The sequence below is a fragment of the Danio aesculapii genome, chromosome 10, assembly GCF_903798145.1.
Source record: "Danio aesculapii chromosome 10, fDanAes4.1, whole genome shotgun sequence".
NCBI lineage: Eukaryota > Metazoa > Chordata > Actinopteri > Cypriniformes > Danionidae > Danio > Danio aesculapii.
Genome location: NC_079444.1, coordinates 10,396,499 through 10,416,816, shown reverse-complemented (window position 1 = coordinate 10,416,816; position 20,318 = coordinate 10,396,499). Strand labels below are relative to the sequence as shown.

The following is a 20,318-nucleotide window of genomic DNA, read 5'->3' as shown; positions in this document are numbered from 1 at the left end:
TTTAGATTTAATCTGGGAGCTCTCTCATCCTTAATATGCAGCAATGTTCACAGCTCATTCAAAGTCCAGAAAAACAACAAAAAAAAACACCTTTAACACAGATCACATGCCTTCAGTGGTTCAATTCAAATATCATCAAGCTACGATATACTTTTGGTGAACATAAAATAATGACTTTATCCAACAGTTTCTTCTCTTCAGTGTCAGTATTGGGTGCACGTTCACAAGCACTGTGCAAATGGTGTATACCTCGAATGCACTCACGACTTTCTCTGTTTGAAACAAAGCACAGGCACATCTGAGGTATCCATCAGTAGGGCAATGCGCATAAACATAAACAATCGCTCTCGTAAACATGCACCCTGTACTGACGAGGAGAAACTGCTAAATAAAATCAATATTTTTGTGTTATGTGCAAAAGCAAATACAAAAACATCTCAAGTAATGTCGAGTTCAGACTGCATTATTTTAGCCGCAATTTTGACTCGCTGACAAATGCCTGAAATCACAGGCAAATCGGTGCTCATTCACTTGAGTAAAAATCACAAAGTGTGAACTATCAAAGACGTGATCTGAGACTATCGCAGATGAGTCGTCGACACCCATAAGATATTCGCCATGTTAAATATCTGGACTTGTTGGTGATTCAAAATAATGCCATGGGAAATGTGTTCTGACTGAAAATAACATCGGCGATTACCTACAGCCAATGAGAGCGCAGCATCCACTGGTATGGGTATCTGCAGGCCAGCGGGCGGTTGGGAGAAGTTAAAAGCGCTTATTTTCGGTCTATTTGGACACAAGAAATGAAGGAAAAACTAGTAGAAATTTGGCAGCAGCATCCGTGTCTTTTTCACGGCTCATCTTAGCAATTTCACAACCCGGTCGAAATAAGAAAAAGTTGGCAAAAATTGGTAATTCCCTGCAAAGCCAGGTAAGCAAAATACGTACATTTTCTACCCCACTAAAGCCTTCTTCTTTACTTGACCTCACATTGTTTCCATGTCATTTCTCACATGCATTTGGTTGAGACGTAGTTTGTGGACCGAGACAAAGTTGTCGCCGATTCTCCTATTGTAATGTCATGCAGTGTGAAACCTCCTGATCCATCTTGCAGTGTAAACAGTGACAGAATACTACCCCAGATAGTCAATGCAATGTGAAAACATCTGTGACACGACTACTTTGAAAGTAGGCCTTTAGATATCAAATTTGGCGTTTCCATCAATCGTTTCTCATGCAATACCTAAAATTGCGCATTTACACAAGGTGATGGAAACCCAGTTACTGTATTAGACATCCTCCCATGGTGTATTGCTTTATTTTATCTCAAACCGCAATTTTCTGTAAAGCAGTATCATCCAGGGAGACCCCTTAAAAATTCGTCCCAGGCCCTGGTAATTTTAGCAGCGACCTTGCTGCACAACAACTTTCTTTTTTAAAGCAACCTCAAATTACATCTTCCAAATCTTGTTATTATCAGTTTAGAGTTATTGTTTTGCCCCAGTGTTAACCGTTACTCTAAATATGTGTCACATTTCTCTTGATATGATACCCGCAGGGCTCGTATCCCATACGCCCCCTGTTAACTGGCACAAAGCTGGCTCTGCTCTAATCTGTTTCTCCGGCCAAAAAAACGTCACAGCACATTCAGCACTGCCTCCCAGACTGCAATCTGACATCAGCTTACTTTTGTTCTTCAAAGAGAACTTCAACCAGAATGACGTCTGACTTCCAATGGAGCAACGGCGAGTCTAAATTTTGCGAGAAAAAAAAAGAACAAATTCAGTTCCACGGTTTTATTAAATTTCACATGCTGGACCTCCCAGAAAAATGCTCCACATTTTAAAGTTGATAGGAAATGATCCAGCAGCACAATAAGCGTCTTTTACCTGCATGTCATTTGAAAACCTGTTGTAAAAACATGCTGAAGAACGAAGCTTCGCACGCAGGTTTATTTACTTAAGGCAGCAGTGCTGTTGCCTGTAGGGCCAATTGACCTGTGCTGCTCCGCGTCTGTGCACTTCTGACTCTTTGAACCTGTGGTGTTGTTCAGACGGCCCTGGTAAGGAAGTGAGGAGGGAGATCTGGGGGAAATTGGCCTTTACCCGAGGGGACTCAGAGCTCCATGACACTACACAGTCATGATCTGGTTTGGAAACACACAGCGCACTGATGAATTAAGACGGAAGGTGGTGTTTGCGCAGAAATGCAGGCCAGGTGAAAGAAAGCAAGCACCTTTATAACAAGGGTGAATGTGTGATCGTATCAACAATTCGGACTGCCACAACATGATAAGAAAACACACATTCCAAAAAGTCAAATACTAGAAGAATACTAAAAGTATCTGATGATCTGCAGGCATATTAGTAATTCTAATTATATTTAATATCCAGAATTAATAGACGTTTGTACAACTTTTGTTGTGAATTTAAAGACTCATCTATAAATTTGATGTTTTAATGCAAGTCACACTAGAACAAATGTATTAATTGTAATAGTGTTTTGCCTTTTTGGGGTCAGTTTCTGCCACGTACACTCCAAATAAATTATTTTTGCTTCTTGTTTAAACTACTTATTTAAAAGGTGCTGAAACACAATTCTTGAGGGTTTTTTTGGAGAACATAATTGTTTTATGTTCAATTCACTTAAATTTGTTAAGTTAACTTGGGATAACATGAAAGAATTGTGTGGAACCCTGATTTTTTTACAGTGTAATTAAAAAATATGAAATAAAATGAAAAGTAAATGCGACAACTCAGAATTTTTCATAACTATTGATTATATCTAACATTTTTATCAAAGCAGCATCCATTTCTGCCATTTGTGAGTTAATTGGTTCTTTTGAAATTCTTGCATGTCTGAATTTATATTCCCAAACAAGGAAAAATTGCAAGATTTAAACTCAGAATTGTGAACTATAAACTCAGTTCTGTTATTACCTTGCTTTTATTAGGGTATGATCACACCGAACGCGCTTTTACTTTCCAAAAACACGAGGCACAGCGCAATGAAAAAAAAAAAAAAAAAAAAAAAAAAAGCAAAAAAAGTGTGTTTTTTTTATGTCACTAGGCAACAACTAAATCAGCTGTGTATTGTGATGGAGTGTTGCTGTTGATATTGTCAGAATTGTAATATTTAATAACATTGTGATATTCAAGATTTGTAAAGTCGTACAGCTCTGGATAACTTGAAACAGCGACCGCTAGTCTCTCCTTCATCTTTAAGTCTCCGTTGTTGTCTTGACAACACAAACACTGCTGTCACCTCAACGGAAACCCCTCCTCTGCTTTCAATAGATTAAAGAATGAAAAGGCGTGACTGACGTAATGTGCTTTTTTCGCCCAGGGTTGACTTTTATTTCAATTGCGAGCGCACAGCGCGTAACGGCAAAAACATGTGGCGCAGCATGCTTTTACGTTCCAAAAACGTGAGGTGTACCACATTGCCTTTTTGTTGACAAAAAAAAAAAAAAGAAATGTGGTTTGCTTTTTATGTCGCTAGGCAATGACTGGATCAGCTGGGTATTGTGCTCGAGTGTTGGTGTTGATATTGATATAATTTTAATATTTATTATTATTGTGATATTCAAGATTGGGAGTCATACCGCTCCGAAAAACTCAAAATTGTAACCACTAGTCTTTCCTTTATCTTTAAAAGTCTTCGTTGTTGTCTTGACAACACAAACACTGCTGTCACCTCAATGGAAACCCCGCCTCTAATTTCATTTGTTTGGAGAATGAAAAAGACACGACTGATGTAACATGCTTTTTCCACTCAGAGTTGACTTTTTCAACTGTGAACTCACAGCATGTAATGGCGAAAACGCGTGGTGCAACAGGCAGTTAGGGGCCGATCACACTGTACGCACATTTACATCCGAAAATAACATGAGGCCCACCGAAAAGCCTTTTTGTTGACAAAAAAAAAGCAATGTGTGCTTTTTATGTCACTAGGCATCGACTGAATAAGTTGTCTATTGTGCGAGAGTCTTTCTGTTGATATTGGTATAATTTTAATATTTAATAATATTGTGATATTTAAGATTTGTAAAGTCATACAGCTCTGGATAACTCAAAACCGCAACCAGTCTCTCCTCTATCTTCAAAAGTCTCTGTGGTCATCTTGACAACACAAACACTGCTGTCACCTCAACGTAAACCTCTTTTATTTGATTGGAGAATGAACAAATTAATGAAATGATTGATGTAACACTTTTTCTTGTTTGTTTTTTTTTTTTACTGGGAGCACACAATGGCAAAAACATGAGGTGCAGCAGGCGGTTAAAATGCAAAATGCACAGAGCACCTCTCAATGCAAAAAGTCTGCTCGGTGGGATCAGCCCCTTAAAACGTGAGGCAAGCAGGGCCATAAGCAGCACACAAAATGCTCATGGTCGTTAGCAAACCATTCAAAAGATGTGCCTCTCTACGCAAAAAGCCCGTTCGGTGTGATCGGCCCCTTAGTCTTCATAAGGTCTATCCTGCAAATTTATTTCTTTTATCGCTTTATTTACAGCTCAAATTATTGCGTGCTGTCTTCGACTGAATGCATTCAATTGTACTGAACCCAGTACAGCCTTAAGTCAAAACCATAAAAAGCACACAAAATGCAACCTGAAGTTTAAATTAAATCTTTTTAATTGAAGAACAAAATTTATAAACATTTCTACACAACACATTAGGATAACAGCGCAACCGTTGGCACACTGTCTCTTGTCCCATCAGGAGCATGTAGATGGAGAACATGCTATTTATAAGACAGTGGTAGACTCTTTTACCAGTTCCAGAAGAACAAGCGGCTGCCATGCTTGGCCGGTTGTAGCTCAGCCTCAATTGGAGTGTTGGGCTCGGGTCTTGGTCTAGAATGGTAGGGATTTTCAGGCAAGGGTCGAGCAGTTTGCACCTTGGTCACCTGTGGGAGAGGCCAAAAGTGTGAAAGACAGAATTTGGATTGAAATAAAAAAAATTACATTGAAAATAAATAACTTTTGCTTAAAAAGAATTTGCCACATTAAAGTTACACGACATGAATTTTACCAATCGGTGTTGATTTTTGAAAGCATCAAAACAACAAGACTTTGCCTCTTTTTGATTTCTCCACCATAGCTACTAGACACGCCTCTCACTGCTGACCAGCAGAAATGTGTTTTTGGCCAGTCACTGCAGTTAGAAACTTCAAAATAAAAAAAACAATAGAAATATTGACTCACTTTGGACAGTTCTCCAAGCTCAGGTCTCTTCCATCCCAGTTTGTCCAGCACACAGTTATCAAACTCATGTTGCTGTTTACGGCAGCGGCGCAGCTCAGCCATGTTAGAGTAATCCAGACAGGTCCAATACTCTGTGAAGGACTCAGCACAGTTTCCCTTTATCTGCCTATGGGACAGACAATATATGGTTTTTTTTTAATGATGCATTTTTTAATTATATGCTACCAGCTAAATTTTATTATTTTGAAGGGAGATACTTATGCAAATGTAAGCATGGATTATATGTGTCTTGATAACAAAACACATTACAGCATTGACATCACTCAATTTCAGTAAGAGTTGAGCGATAATCATTTAGTCTTTGCAGATATCATAGAAATGAATGGCAGCAAGTGGCAAAACCTGAATCCTGTCAGTTTTTGACTTACTAAAAACAGATAAATGAGGATGTCAGTTTTTTTTTCTTTGCCGTCTTGTGATGAAACGGGCAATCCATATTTACTACCGCTCAAAAGTTTAAGAACAGTACGATTTGTTTGCATTTAATTGATCTTTTTGAATACTATTTAAAATGTAATTTATTCCTGTAATTTCAAAGCTGAATTTTTAGCATCATCACTCCATTCACATGATGCTTCAGAAATCCTTCTAATAATCTGATTTGCTGCTATTGTTTTTGTGGTTGATGTAGCTAAAAACAGCATAGTAAATATTTTTCAGCTTTCTTGGATGAATAAAAGTTCCGAATAACAGTATTTATCTGAAAAAGAAATATGCTACGTTATAGAAAGTATTAATGTCTTTAAAAATATTCATACTATTATTACGATTACTAATACTACTTCTACTAATAATACTAAAACCAATACTTATATTCAACATTTCTCTCAAATTAGCATATTAAAATGATTTCTGAAAGATTGTGTAATGTAATGATGTCATGAGTAATGATGCTAAAAATTCAGTTTTGAAAATGAGAAGAATAAATTACATTCAAATAGGAACCAGTTATTGTAAATAGTAAATATTTCAAAATTGTACTGTTTTGCTGAACTTTGGATCAAATAAATGCAGGCTCATTGAGCTGAAGAGATTTCATTAAAAGTCTCACTGTTCTAATACTTTTGACTGGTAGATACAGAGATTTTTCAGTCAAATCATGTGATTTGTATTGTCACATCTTGTGTTACACACATTGGTAAATGTCTTTTGTCAATGCGGCATTCATATATCAGACATACTGCACCAGTGTTCATTTGAATGTGTTCCAAGACTTATTAAAAGGTGGATCTTTCTTTTTTATTTTAAATGTTGCCAGGCTCTATGTTTTACATGATGACACAAAGAATTGCATAATGCAGCAAAAAAACTGTATTCTTATACAATATTCAATGGTTTTTGAATGGTCTTAAAATTTAAATTTAATATAATTGAAACCAGAACTTTGGCTCAAGGACTTTGAAGGAATGAATAATGCTATCTGATTCAATTCCACAAAACAGAAACCAGGTTTCTGACCAAATGTAAACAGCACTGCTCACTGCTTCTTGTGTTTCACCTGCTTAAATCTTCAGTACTGTCTTCAGTCATATTAATATAATATTAATATGCTGATTTTCTGTTGTATTATGACAATTATTATTGGTCCTAATAAATTGTTTGCAAGAAAATCATGTAAATGTATATTATATATGTATATCATATATTCATATATAAATTATTATAAATGTCTTTAGTGTTACTTTTGATCAATGCGTCCTTGATTAATAATACATTTTAATGTTACTTTTGAATGATAAGTGTATTGCTGATTGGTAATCAGAAATGTTTCTTAAGCAGCAAATTGTCATATTAGAATGATTTCTGAGGGAAATTCTACTATGAATTACAGAAATAAGTTGTTGAATATCTTCACAATGTGCATCCTACTGTTTTACTGAAGATTGATAAAAACAATGCAGTGTTGATTATGTACTTAAACTTTGAAAACATAAAGAAATTCTACTTTTCACCAGTAATGTAAAAATACAAGAAGCTAAGTCAGGACAAAAAGAGAGAGACTTGTGGGTTTATGGCCACATCAGCTTCTCTGTCATGGCAAAAAACAGATCAAGTTTACCACATTATATAAATACCACTTTTCTATAATTATAAACATATTCTAACAATTAAAAATAATCAACAGCAATACATAATACACAAGATAAAATGTCAGGAAAAATAGATAAATCAAAGTGCTAAGCACCTGAAGAAGTTGAAAGCACAGTCATTGACTTTCCTCCCTTCTTCCAAACACTTTCTAGGGTCCTTCTCTTCCCACCGGCACAACATGAACTCTTTGCTGGGCTTGTCACATTGAGAGCCAAAGTGATGAGCAGCCGCCTTCAGTACAGCAGACGATACATTCACCTGCACATAGACACAAACAACCTCTGACAAAATGATGCTGAAAAAAATGCAAAAAGTGCACAAAAAGATCCTGGACATGTATGCAACATGTCAGGTGTTCTCTCTTATTGCTAAACTGCACATTATTAAGAATTTAATGTAGTAGGGCTGAATAGGTAATTGAAAAGTTAACCGAACTTGACATTCAGAATCTAAAATCGATCTATTTTTTCCAGGTCAATATTTTTATTATTATTTTTCCTACCGTGTGTGGAGTCATGTGACCCTGCTCTGTTAAGGCTGATTTATACTTCTACGTCGAAAGCATGGGTATGGCCCGGTGCAGCCTTTGTGCGGTCGCATACCACCTCTCAAAAAAATTTAACTACAAGTCGCACATTTGCACTACATTGATGATGATTGGAAGCTGTGCCAGAGACAGCATATTTTCCATTACATTAAAATTATTATTTACATTAAAATCTTTGTTTACAGATGATTCAAGAAAGGCACTGCTTAAAATATTATTTACAGGATACACAAGTTATTTTATTTAGAAGAGATACTGCTTATTTTCTACTTTTAATATGAAAAACATTTTGTTTATTTTGTTGTTAAAAGTGAAAGCTATTTATTATCATTTTCATGAGAAGTTTGTTTTAGTCAATGTGTGTTTTAATTAGTTGTTTAACGTTGCTTTTCAATAAATACTCATAGACAGTAGATAGTGTGTGCTTCCTTCAACTATTTCAAAATTAAGTAATGCACCCTTCATTCAGAAATCTCTCATTTGTAATATGTGAGCATATCTACTGTACAAAACTTGTCAATTGATATTGTTATTTATGAGTAAATAACAATATCAATTGCTTTAAATAACACATAGGTGCCATGTTTTCAATTACATATATTTAAACTTAAAAAAAGTTAAGAAATTTTGTACAATAACCCTTTTTTCAATCACAACAAATGAAACACGTCCTAAAATTTTTTTAATTAGGAAGAAATGTTATTAGACCGTTTTACAGAATAAAACAATTATCATTTCACACGAACCTACACCTAATAGAGTAAAATGAGAATTGTCAAATAGTGTCTTACTTTTTTCTTTAGATGCAAATTAAAAGTAAAATAAATTAAAGTAAAAAATGCTGCATAAATGTAAAGATAAATACAAAACTAAAAAAGTAATACTTTAAAAAAAGCACAGGGTCACTTTAGCAATACATGCACGATTGTTGACGTTGACATTGACATGTAGAGAATGCCATTTTACACAATAGCATATAGCTGTCTATATAATAATAGGCCTGCTAGAACAAAAATTGCCAAGCTTATTTTGATTTACTATCCATTATGTTAGCTTTAGAAACACGCACACACATATAACGTTACTACTACAAAATAATACGACACTTCGCATGCTGCTAAACACGAGACAGACGTAACCAAAGCAGTCCATGCTTTAATATACATAATTTGTATGTTTGCTAACTAGCACACACTACAATACTAGCTGAAAACATTTAAGTTACGTTAACTTTACATGTTAACGTTCGCAGTGACTGCTGCAGCAGCAGGCTAACTAACACCTAGCAGTTTTGCTTTCTTTTAAATAGACGTAACGTTACCTCTTTGACGTTCAATTCCTCTAACGTCGGAATCTCAACCACATCGGGCATGGTGCGAGTTTAATGCACCAAAACTATCCACACGTATTTTACCAGTCCAGACTTTAACACGGGTCAATGTCCTCGTCGGCAGCAGGACGAGGCCGCATAGAGAAGGTCAGTTTACTGCGCATGTGCGAGGAATTCTGTGGCGCGTTTGTACGACGTCATCTGTGTGGAACCTGACGCTTCTTGGCTCAAAACACTGCGCAAAGTTATATCAGTACATTTCTGCCAATTTCTAAACCTTATGCCAGTCGTGGCATGATTAAATATCACTTATTCTATTCTTTTATGTATTTGTGACAATAGTGTCGGTTTCAGAGGAGCATTTAATCTGTTAAATATTGAATATCAGTTGTGTTTCCATAGAAACGGTATCACGCTGTTGCCTTGCTGTAGGTCAACATGGAGCTCATGGGTAGCAGTTATGACGGAGATTATAATAATGGCAGGTAAATTCTCTTAATTTAACACATTTTGTACGTATAACAATTGTGTAAATTTTTATTTGAATATCGTATAAATGTATTATGTAATATTTTAAGCATTTGGAGAGGTTAAGATTCAAGTTCTTATGCCATGAGCATAATCATGGCATACATAAAACAAACTAAATAAATATATAAATAATTCAACTGATAATATTGGCAGGTGAATTATTAATTAACTTAATTTGGCGGTATTTGTACCATCAGCTAGCTTGAACAGTTGTAAATGATTTGATGTGAATGCCATATCACGTAATATTTTATGCAGTTTATGCATTCCTATGTCATGTGCAATAAATGTCAAATTACAGTAAACTAAATAATTGATATATTATAAAGGCGTAAATATATAAAGACTTAAATAGATTTTACAATGAGTCCTGCTTTCCTTTTTATTTGTTTGTTTGTTTTGTAGGTATTGTTTCTGAGCAAAACATAATACACATTTTACCATGATTTACATACACTAAAATATTGCTCAGATAGAAATAACAAGATTATATACCCAAACATGTTGTCACGCATTTTAGAAGTAGAATCCTTTGATTTTTATATTAAAGGTCATTTTAAGGTCACAGCACCAAAATATAAATTGGCATATTAAATATTAATACTTTCATGAACTACTAGTTTTTATATACATAATTTCAAATATAACAAAACTTTGTATGATTATTTTTTATATATTACAAAGTACGAGACAGAATATGTTTTTTTTATTTGTACATGAACACCCATTTCACATGTTCATGTTATTTGAAACATGAAAACAGACAATTTACTTGCATTTAATATGCTTTCTGTGTATAGAAAATCACTTTAGTAAATTGAAATTTGATGATTGTGATCCCTGAAATTCGATTTAATTTTGATCATTATATATATATATATATATATATATATATATATATATATATATATATATATATATATACACATATACACTCACCGGCCACTTTATTAGGTACACCTTTCCAATTGATCGTTAACGCAAATCACATGGCAGCAACTCAGTGCATTTAGTAATGTAGACATGATGCAGTTCAAACTGAGCATGCGAATGCAGAAGAAAGGCAATTTAAGTGACTTTGAACGTGGCATGGTTGTTGGTGCCAGGTGGGCTGGTCTGAGACCCTATACCATCTATAGGGTTTACAGAGAATGGTCTGAAAAAGAGAAAAATCCAGTGAGCGGCAGTTCTGGGGCCAAAACTGAAAAATAGAAGAATGTAAAAACGTTGCCTGGTCTGATGAGTCTCAATTTTTGCTGCGACATTCGGATGGTAGGGTCAGAATTCGGCATCAAAAACATGAAAGAACGAATCCATCCTGTCTTGTATCAACGGTTCAGGCTGGTGGTGGTGGTGTAATGGAATGGGGGATATTATCTTGGCAAACTTTGGGCCCTTTAGTACCAATTGATCGTTGTGTTAACGCCACAGCCTACCTGAGTATTACTGCTGACCATGCCCATCCCTTTATGACCACAGAGTGCATCTGTCTTCTGATGGCTACTTCCAGCAGGATAATGTGGCATATCATAAAACACAAATCATCTCAGACTGGTTTTTTTAAACATGACAAGATCTCAATCCAATAGAGCACATTTGAGATGTGGTGGAACGGGAGGTTTGCATCATGGATGTGCAGCTGACAAATCTGCAGCAACTGCATGATGCTATCATGTCAGTATGGACCAAAACCTCTGAGGAATATTTTCAGTACCTTGTTGAATTTATGCCACAAAAGATTAAGGCAGTTCTGAAGGCAAAAGGGGGTCTAACGTGGTACTAGTAAGGTGTACAAAATATAGTGGCTGGTGAGTGTTTATATATATGTATATGCATGTGTGTGTGTTAAAAAAACATCTCATTAACTCTCATCTTGTTGTCTTTCAAAGAATGGAGGGGACAGGTGAATACACAATCCCCACTCACACCAGATATGTTGGAGAAATGAAAGATGGCATGTTTCATGGAAAGGGAGTGCTGCATTTCCCCAATGGAAGCAAATATGAAGGGACTTGGGAAAAAGGAATATGCAAAGAGGTCTTGCTGTCCTCTTAAACTACCTGTTGTATTGTTTTTTTATTGTTGTTTTTGGAGACAGCCCTTAATGTAATGTGTTGTAGGGGTGCTGTTTGCAAATGTAAAACATCTGCAATGTTTCCAAGATCAAAGTTCACAACAAATAGAGTTTTTGTTTGTCTAAATAAACAACTGATTCTAATTACCTGAAATTAATTGCAGTAGTTCTAGTTTTGATTCCTGTACAAATCTACATAGGTTTGTAAGAAGTTTGCATAATTCTCACTGATGATTCTATAACTTTCTGCAAATGTTGACTCTTAAACACTGTAGTTATAGCTGAGGCCTGGAAGAGTTTGGTTTGTTTTGTCATCCTTTTGTGAAAGAAAATGCATATCACTATTAAAGCACAAGGTCACTAAAATTGATTTGGCAAAACCAATGGCATCATTATAGTTCATTTTATTGTGTTAGAGGATGAGGAAACATACCGAATTGAAACTCAGATATGGTACTTGCTAATTTATTTCTGACTGGTACCAGAAGTTGTAAACCACATAAAACAAACTAGGCCACTGACCAATCAGAGCAGAGGATTTAGAGACACTGGATCCTGATTTTCAATCCCAACAAGTGAAAACATTTGTTATTCTGACCATTGAAGTTTTCTGGCTAAAAAAAAAACGATGTAAATAAAATAAATATCTTCATTTGTAATTAGGAATGAATGTATCCCATTTTACAGAATAAAAACCCATAGCTAATACATTGAATGAATTAATCTGGTTACTCATATCACACATCTTTTTTTATTAAGTGTATTTGAATACAGATTGTTTTTTTTTAATACAAAGTGTTTGGTTTGACATTTTGTAATTCAAACTATTAAGCAATGGTATTGCATAATACTTTTTTCCTTCTTTTGTAAGGAAAGTATACATTTTCTGATGGCCTGGAGTATAAAGAGACTGACTGGGATTACTGTGATGGCGAAGACAGGCGTTTCTACTCTGAGAGGTGTAATGGCCTCAAACCAGCAGGTATGAGGTCTAGCATTACTGGACTCATTGTGGTTGATAATAGCTAAGTAGCTAAGCAGCACAAATCTTACCCATCTTTTGAACAGGAGAATCCCAGTTAACCGATCGGGACCCTCCGCGGGTTATTCCTGATGGATGCTATGACACTGGCAATGGCTTTTATGATCCCAATACAAGAGTTGTCAAAGGCTATGATGGCAATTTTCTTAGGAATGCAGGTGAGTGGAAGCATTATGCAGTGCCAATGAAATTTAGTCTGCGAGGACCCATTCACAATTTTTCCATGAAATCTCAATATATTTTTTGTCTAATCCATTCCTCAGTCCATAATCTGAAGTTTTGGCAAACCTTTGCCTTTGGTCTTTCCACCTGGAACACATAAGACTACAAGCATTAGAGTGGCATAAATGGATTAGCTAAATGCATGTAGATATAGTGTAAGGCTGGAGATTGAGCAGTGAGATTGCAAGATAACTCATCTGTAGGTCTGTTCTCTTGGCCAGACATGCCTCTGTGCTGTAGTCATTTGAATTGTTTTCCAAGGAAAATTTAAAACACATTTTCCAGTGCCCAATGTCGGATCTCTGATTTGAGATGAATTCATTATGTCAGCCTTATAGATATGAGGCCAGGACCCCTATAAGCACAAAACCAAGCACTGATTAGAAAACATTGCGGAATTGGTAATCCTTGTGTTACCTGAATTCATTTAGAGAATCCGCATTTAAAGTACTGTATATACTACTGTGATGCTATTAAAAAAAACAATATCTTTTAAACTATATTCATGACCCTTTTCAAGAAGATTTATGCTTTAATTTAACCAAGATATTATCAAAAATGTTAGATTTCTTTAAAAAAAATGTTGTTTAGAACTTGATGTTAAGAACTCAACAACAAAAAAATATGCAATGGCTTATAACGGCAATGGCAATTCATAATGTGTTATGTTACTCTCTAAAACGCGATTTAAGATCTGTGTATTGTAGCATTGGCCAGATATTCATTGTTTCACTATTTTTGCATGTTTTCTTAAGATTGAATAAGTCAAACAGTGACAACATATTCAGTTTTTTATTAATATTGTGTCATACTTACATCTTTGGTCATTGTGCTTCTGTGTAGCCCCATATCCAGATATCTGCTTGGAACTTTGCTTGTAAATTATTTGGCAGTTTGCTTTATTTTCCAGTATTGTGAGATGTAAAATTTCATAAACACTGTCTAGAGCAACTAGTGCAACACGATCTGCAGCCCCACCTTTCGTCACAGTCTTGATTGTGTGCTTGCATGTCTTTTTCATACTTCTACAGTTACTATAACATAGGAAGACAGACACATCCTGAACAGATGTCAAGATAGTTAAGTATTGAGAAATCCACACAGATTTTAAAAAAGCAGAGCTCATAACAGAGTAAATTGGATACTGTTTATTTATATTGTTAAGAAACAGAATCAGTGAATGGTAAATGAATAGTATGTGGTCATACCAATAAAATGTGTCTGAAGTTTTTTTTTTCTTATGAGCCACCGTTAGGCCCACACAGATTTCTCTCCTATAAAACTCTAAATGTCCATAGGATTAAAACACCCATCATTTACAATGGAGGCCAGTATGGTAGTGTTGAAGACAATTAGATAACATACTGATATATTATTCTCAAAGTTGTGATATTTGACTTACAACTTAGGGACACTGATATGTGTATTTATGTCTTCATATTGGAGTTATTTGTATTACTAAACTATTTATACACGTTAACATGTGTCAGACACTTCATGCCTCTACTCAGGGTTAGCAAACAGACTGTCACTTCTGCGTCAGTGTGGTACATGTTCAGTCTTCAGATCAGATCATTTCCTGGCCTCTGGGATTACATCTTTACCACATGTGGCTGGAAAGTGAGAGCAAACATCAGAGACCGAGACTTACACAAAAGCACAGACCTGTCACATTAGACCACATCTTGGTTATGACTCCCAGAGCCCACCCGCTTCTACACGAGTCCACATCACAGACTTCATTTGCATTTACATTCATGTTCTAAGTAGAAGACTTCTAACCAAAGCCACTTATAATAAAGTGTATACGATGGAAGTCATAGTTGCCAGTTGTGACTGCTCAACATAGCAACACTGACTGAAACTCTAAAGTAATGGTTCCCTAAATACACAATTTTTTTGTCATTATAAACCCATGTAATACAAGCCTTGAATATCTTTCTTTATTTCTGTTCCTTTAATCCCTGGGTCTAATTTGTGGGCTATCTATATGTGGGTTGTCTGACCAATGGCAATTAAGTAACAAGTCTACGCTGATGTCCCATGGAGCAGTAATGATGTCCCATGGAGCAGGAATTCTAATTCAAATGTACATCTGCTCTTTAATATATGGCAACTCTTACACTGGATTGTATTACAGTATGAAATATTGTGCCTCCTATGGATTTATTTTTATCGCCTGGAGGTGACGGTACATTTGTCAAAATGGGTGTGAAGACAGAATTTATTGCCAGTAGCTTCCCTCCAGGATGGAGGATCACAGAGGGCGCAGATGCTGAAAAGGCATGCGAAGAGGAACCACGTTCCCTGCGGGAGGATGTTTTTGGGAGGAGAGGAAAGAGGGACAAGTCCAACTACAGTTGTGGAGCAGTGAAACAGCAGGATCCAGGAGACAGGCATGATCGGGGGTGGCAATCCCAAGCAGCAACAGCAGACCAGGCTGGACAGGAAGGCCTGCGGAAATGCCCAGGCTCTAAGCCAACTCTAAAGCTGGTTGGAGTGCACCAGAAAAGCAGATGGAAGGAAGTCCTGAAGATTCTCAACACAGTGTTCATATAAAATCAGAGAGTGTGGCTTATTACAAGTAGTTGCTGGAGTATCATGTAGGATGGCCTTTTGAGATTGGCATGTGGCAGAGCGAGTCTCCTTCATGTGTCCTATTCTGCCCAGGTCGACCAGCTACTCCTTCCATTTGTCTTCAGTCTAAACACCAAAATGTAGTAATTGTATATGCTATGTAAATATAAAGCTATAAGGCTTGTCTTTTCAAAAAAAGAAAAATTATATGACCTTAAAACATTTAAATTACCAAAATAACAGCAAATACATAGTTAGTGGTATTTGCTCTTCTCTATTGTCTGTTCTAAACCACTAACCCCAACTATTCAACACTGGCATGAAATCGTTTATGTAGCAGAGATGAATGGTTCCTCAAATCTTGCAGCTTGTCAAGGAGATGTGTTCTGTTATATTTTTAACACTAGAATATACTGCAAATGTTTGCCCAGATTTTTGCTTTGATTTGCAGTCTGGAAGAATCAACGTTACTTGCCAAATAAGAGCCAGTCTACGGCAGAATCACATAGCTTATGATGGGCACAGGCTCCAATATTTTAGCTCCAGACAATAATTCCATCCAGTTGGACGATATGAAATATATTTCATAACATATTGTAGTGTATAACATGCCTTATTAACTTATGTAATGTCACTCACCTTAAACTCCCACTGCAATTTGTATATGCCATACCACAAGTCCACATCACTTGGCTTGCTTTCTCGCGACACCTAAATAAAAGTCAAAAGTGTCCTAAATAAAAGTCAAACTTTTGCATGAGTTTGCCTGAAAGCCTGGTGTCTACACTGGATGTACTAAATACAATAAAATTTATTATAAACAATGATTCCCATACATTTGATGCACTGCTTGCATCTGGTATAGACAATATTAGCTCTTAAAGGCACAATTTACAAACATTGGTTAAAAAGTGTAGATTTGTTTCTTCAATGTAGACAGTTGTTTAGTGTAACATTGTCCTATTTTTGTATATGATGCCTAGTGTTTTAAAATCTGTTACTGTTTTAAAAGGTGTGATTCCAGGTGACATGACTTCCACCTGGCATAGACTTGGGAATGGGTTCTGTAGATTTGGACCATTTAGTCAACAACTAGCAGTCACCTAGAACACCCTTGCAGCAGATGGCATCTTCTAGTATACAAGCACGACTCATATTTTGATTTGAAAACTATTTCAAGAGTTCCCACTTAGATATGCTTGGCGTTTAAAGCAGGTTTGGCATGCTGTCCCGGGAGAAAACCCTGAGCTCGGAGGTATTTACTCCACCTTTAGAAAAGGGAGGAAAAGGAGGAGATGGGGTGGAAGGGGGGATTCTTCCAAACGAAGATAGAGCAGTAGGGAGAAAAAGATCCATTTATAGTAAACTAGGATCACTCTGGTTGGATTATTACTGATTACAGATGATTGGCCAGACGTGCTCAATCATATCACGTGCTCCTCTCGAAATTAGTTTATGAAACTTCACTTCAATTCATACTCAAATCAATTCATCTCCTTATTAAATTACAATTATAATATCATCAGTTCCATATCATGATGATTCACTATGCACTGCATCCTCAATTTTACCTCACGTGTATACAATTATCTCATACTAGTAGTTAAATATATGCTGAACCTTTAAAGTTACCTGCTCAAAGAAAACAAGCTTTTTGAATATATCAAATATCAAATAAGTGATAACATGTTCAGCATTGTTTCACTGCTCAGTAAGTGGGACAGGTGGAGCTTTTTACAGTGTGCGCTTAGCAGTGACATAAGTGTTTGACTGTACCTTCAGTGTCAGTTGAAGACTGTCCTAGCACACTCACAACCAGCAAAATGTGCCCAGATGTAGGCTTTTAAAGTGGTTGGAGCATTTTAAATTACTCGCATACACGTCTAGCCTCCCTTGCCATAGGACAACATACATCTTAAAAGGTTATGGTCTGTTACTAAACCGATAACGAATTGCCCTCTTCCATATCATGATGCATCACAGAAACAATTAAGTTTGACACTCCAACTCCTCATCACTACACTATTCTCCAGTAGTCGATTCCTAGACTGAAGGAGAGTATAAGGTTTGCCTTGGAGACTGCTGTAAGAATAACGGGAGATTCCTCTGGTTCCTTCCTGATTGGAAAGGCTTTGAAACATGAACGGGGGCGTCACTAAGGCCTCTGTTATTACATAGAACATTTGTAATGAGCCTTACCCATCAGAAGTTGCAGGATTAGAGGCTTTAGGATCTACATAGGTTGCCTCGGTCGTGTTTAACTACCTAAAACCAAACAGGCAAGCTTTCAGTTTATGATGGAACTGGAAATCCTGTTTACAACCAGCTTTAATAACACTGTGAAAGAGCAAAGGAGGCTGATACACTCCATTTACAGTAATTAAATTTGTTTGACCTGTCAAGACATAATAATGTATAGACCATATTTAGAAATATGCACTGTTTATTTTCATAGCACTAAGTGACTTTTGTAGTTTTCCAAGTAGTGATTGCACTAGCACATATCTCCACCGTGTGCGAGGTTGCCAGGGGGTTGTTATAAGATTGCTGAAGTGTTCTGTATGGATTTTAGGGCATTAAAATAGGAGCTAGGTAGTTATTTTCTGTCTGTTTACTATATACTGTCATGTGAGGATGTCATTTATATCCAGTTAAGTTCTGAATGTTTTTGGCATATATTGGTTTGTCCTAATAAATATATGTAAAATTGAGTTTATGATTTTTAAATATTAACACTGACTTTTGTCTAGCTTAAGGATCTGTTCCTTAGTAACCTAGGAACAGATCAACAACTTGTGCTAATTCCATATGTTTTGCAGGGGTTTCCTGCTTATGTGATAATTGCTAAACTTTTGTGTTAGTAAAAAAAAAATCCCAGCACAAATGAAAACTAGTCATTTTATAAGAAAACATCAAACTTTGACAGGAGGTGATCATCTACCTGGCAGGGATACACTTACGCAGCTGCTTGAGCCTTGGAAGATCCGAAAGCCATTAATGAAAAGCATGGCTCTGTTTGGAAGGAAGCACTTTTCCATTTGATTGTATTTTAGGGATAAAGATAAACAGCTCCTAACAAGGTGCCATTACTGCTTCCCTTCTGACTTCTGGGCTTTGATTGTGGAAGATCATATTTACCACCTGAACGAGAGCTCAAAATGAGCATGAGGAAAGGAGGATCAATTAAATGAAAGAAGATTGTTACTTTAAAGTCTGTGAACAAAAATTCAGGCTCAATATATCTCAATTCAATTTTAGAAAAAAAGAAAGTATTGTTAAAGTAAAAACAGACTGTACAAAATACGTTCTCAATAATAGAAAAGACTAGAAAAAAGGACTAAGTCGATATGGCTAAAGTCTGAATTTTAAAAGGCCAAGAATAAGAAACTAAACATTAGTAATGAAAACAAATAGATGGTTATATGGGTTACGGAAATTCAGAGAGATTAATTTCAGCAGACTTTTAGCAAGTATGAGGACTAAGACAGCTTTTTAAACAGAGTTCCCACAATGAATGTGCAATTGTGAATGACTTATGAATGAATGACTATTCCAGTCATTTATGGTTACTGGACATGGTGGTAGTAGCACTTCTAAAGATTTACAAAAAGATATTTAATAGAAAAAATAGGTACGTAGTTGAAATAGCACATTTTTAAAAATTCCCACGATTGTGGAAACCCAGTCCAAACAAAAGAACCTTAAGGACTTCTACTTATGAAGATCCTTAAGAAAAACTGATTTCCATTTATGTGTCTACAGTTTCACAAAAACCATGGTTGGTGCAGTAAAACCTTGGTTAATTTGTAGTTACCATCATTTAGGAAAACTTTTGGTTTGTTTTGTTTTTTGTAGTAAAACCATGTTTAATTTTCATGAGGGGTGAATTGGCACAAAGATGTCAAGCAACTAATTTTACATCAGGAATAATATTTAGGTTGTTCTGCTATTTCCTTTAAGTTATATAAGATAAACGTTTGGTATAGTGGACCGTATATGTGTGGTCCCGCATGAAAAAACACTAAAGTAATTTATAGTAAATACTATAGTGTTTTTGAACCATTCTATAGTATATTGTATTTACAACTCTTTGCTTATGAATGCCACAGCATAGTACAAACTGTAGTAAACTCATAAACTGTACAAAGAATTGTAGCAAACTGTGATGGATTAGTTTAATAGTTGTAGAAAACTAAGAGCGGTATTGGGTAATTTGTTGTATTACTATTGCAACTATAGAATTACCACAACAGATTAATTTTAAATACTATAGTAAGGTTCAACAATACTATAGAATTTACAATAAATGACTGCATTTTTATGTGGGATGTAGGTTTTCTAAGATTGTCCTGATGTAGGCTATACATGCGGATATTCAGACTTACCTGTTACGCTTTTCAGACTGAAGCACCATTGTCATGTAAATCACGTCAAAAGTAACTATTTGCCAGCCCTTTCAGCCCTCGACAAACTGATACGCGGGAGGATTTATTTGCAGCAGATTTGATGTGAGTGACACGTGTGCTCTGAAATAGGATTGTATTAACCTATGAATTTAGCAGGAGCATGAATGCCAGGCAAACAATACGTACCGAGGCGCTAATTTCGCACAAATATAACCGTGCGAACTCG

General features: G+C 36.0%; 2 protein-coding genes across 2 annotated transcripts in view; one reads left to right on the top strand and one right to left on the bottom strand.

Moving 5' to 3' along the window:
- Window positions 1–4,617: 4,617 nt before the first annotated feature.
- Window positions 4,618–9,405, bottom strand: ndufa8 (NADH:ubiquinone oxidoreductase subunit A8). The gene is made up of 4 exons (XM_056466817.1): window positions 9,232–9,405; window positions 7,458–7,621; window positions 5,213–5,378; window positions 4,618–4,914 (listed from the first exon to the last, which is right to left on the bottom strand). Exons 1-4 carry the CDS (start codon window positions 9,280–9,282, stop codon window positions 4,777–4,779), a joined length of 519 nt encoding a protein of 172 aa, XP_056322792.1. The 5' UTR covers window positions 9,283–9,405; the 3' UTR covers window positions 4,618–4,776.
- A 142-nt stretch (window positions 9,406–9,547) lies between these two features.
- The window catches only part of morn5 (MORN repeat containing 5), an 11,794-nt gene continuing 1,023 nt past the window's right edge, over window positions 9,548–20,318 (top strand). The window contains exons 1-4 of the mRNA XM_056467532.1: window positions 9,548–9,725; window positions 11,661–11,806; window positions 12,714–12,827; window positions 12,914–13,045. Coding sequence (XP_056323507.1) covers window positions 9,679–9,725; window positions 11,661–11,806; window positions 12,714–12,827; window positions 12,914–13,045 — 439 coding nt within the window. The 5' untranslated portion in view covers window positions 9,548–9,678. The remainder of the gene's footprint in view (window positions 9,726–11,660; window positions 11,807–12,713; window positions 12,828–12,913; window positions 13,046–20,318) is intronic.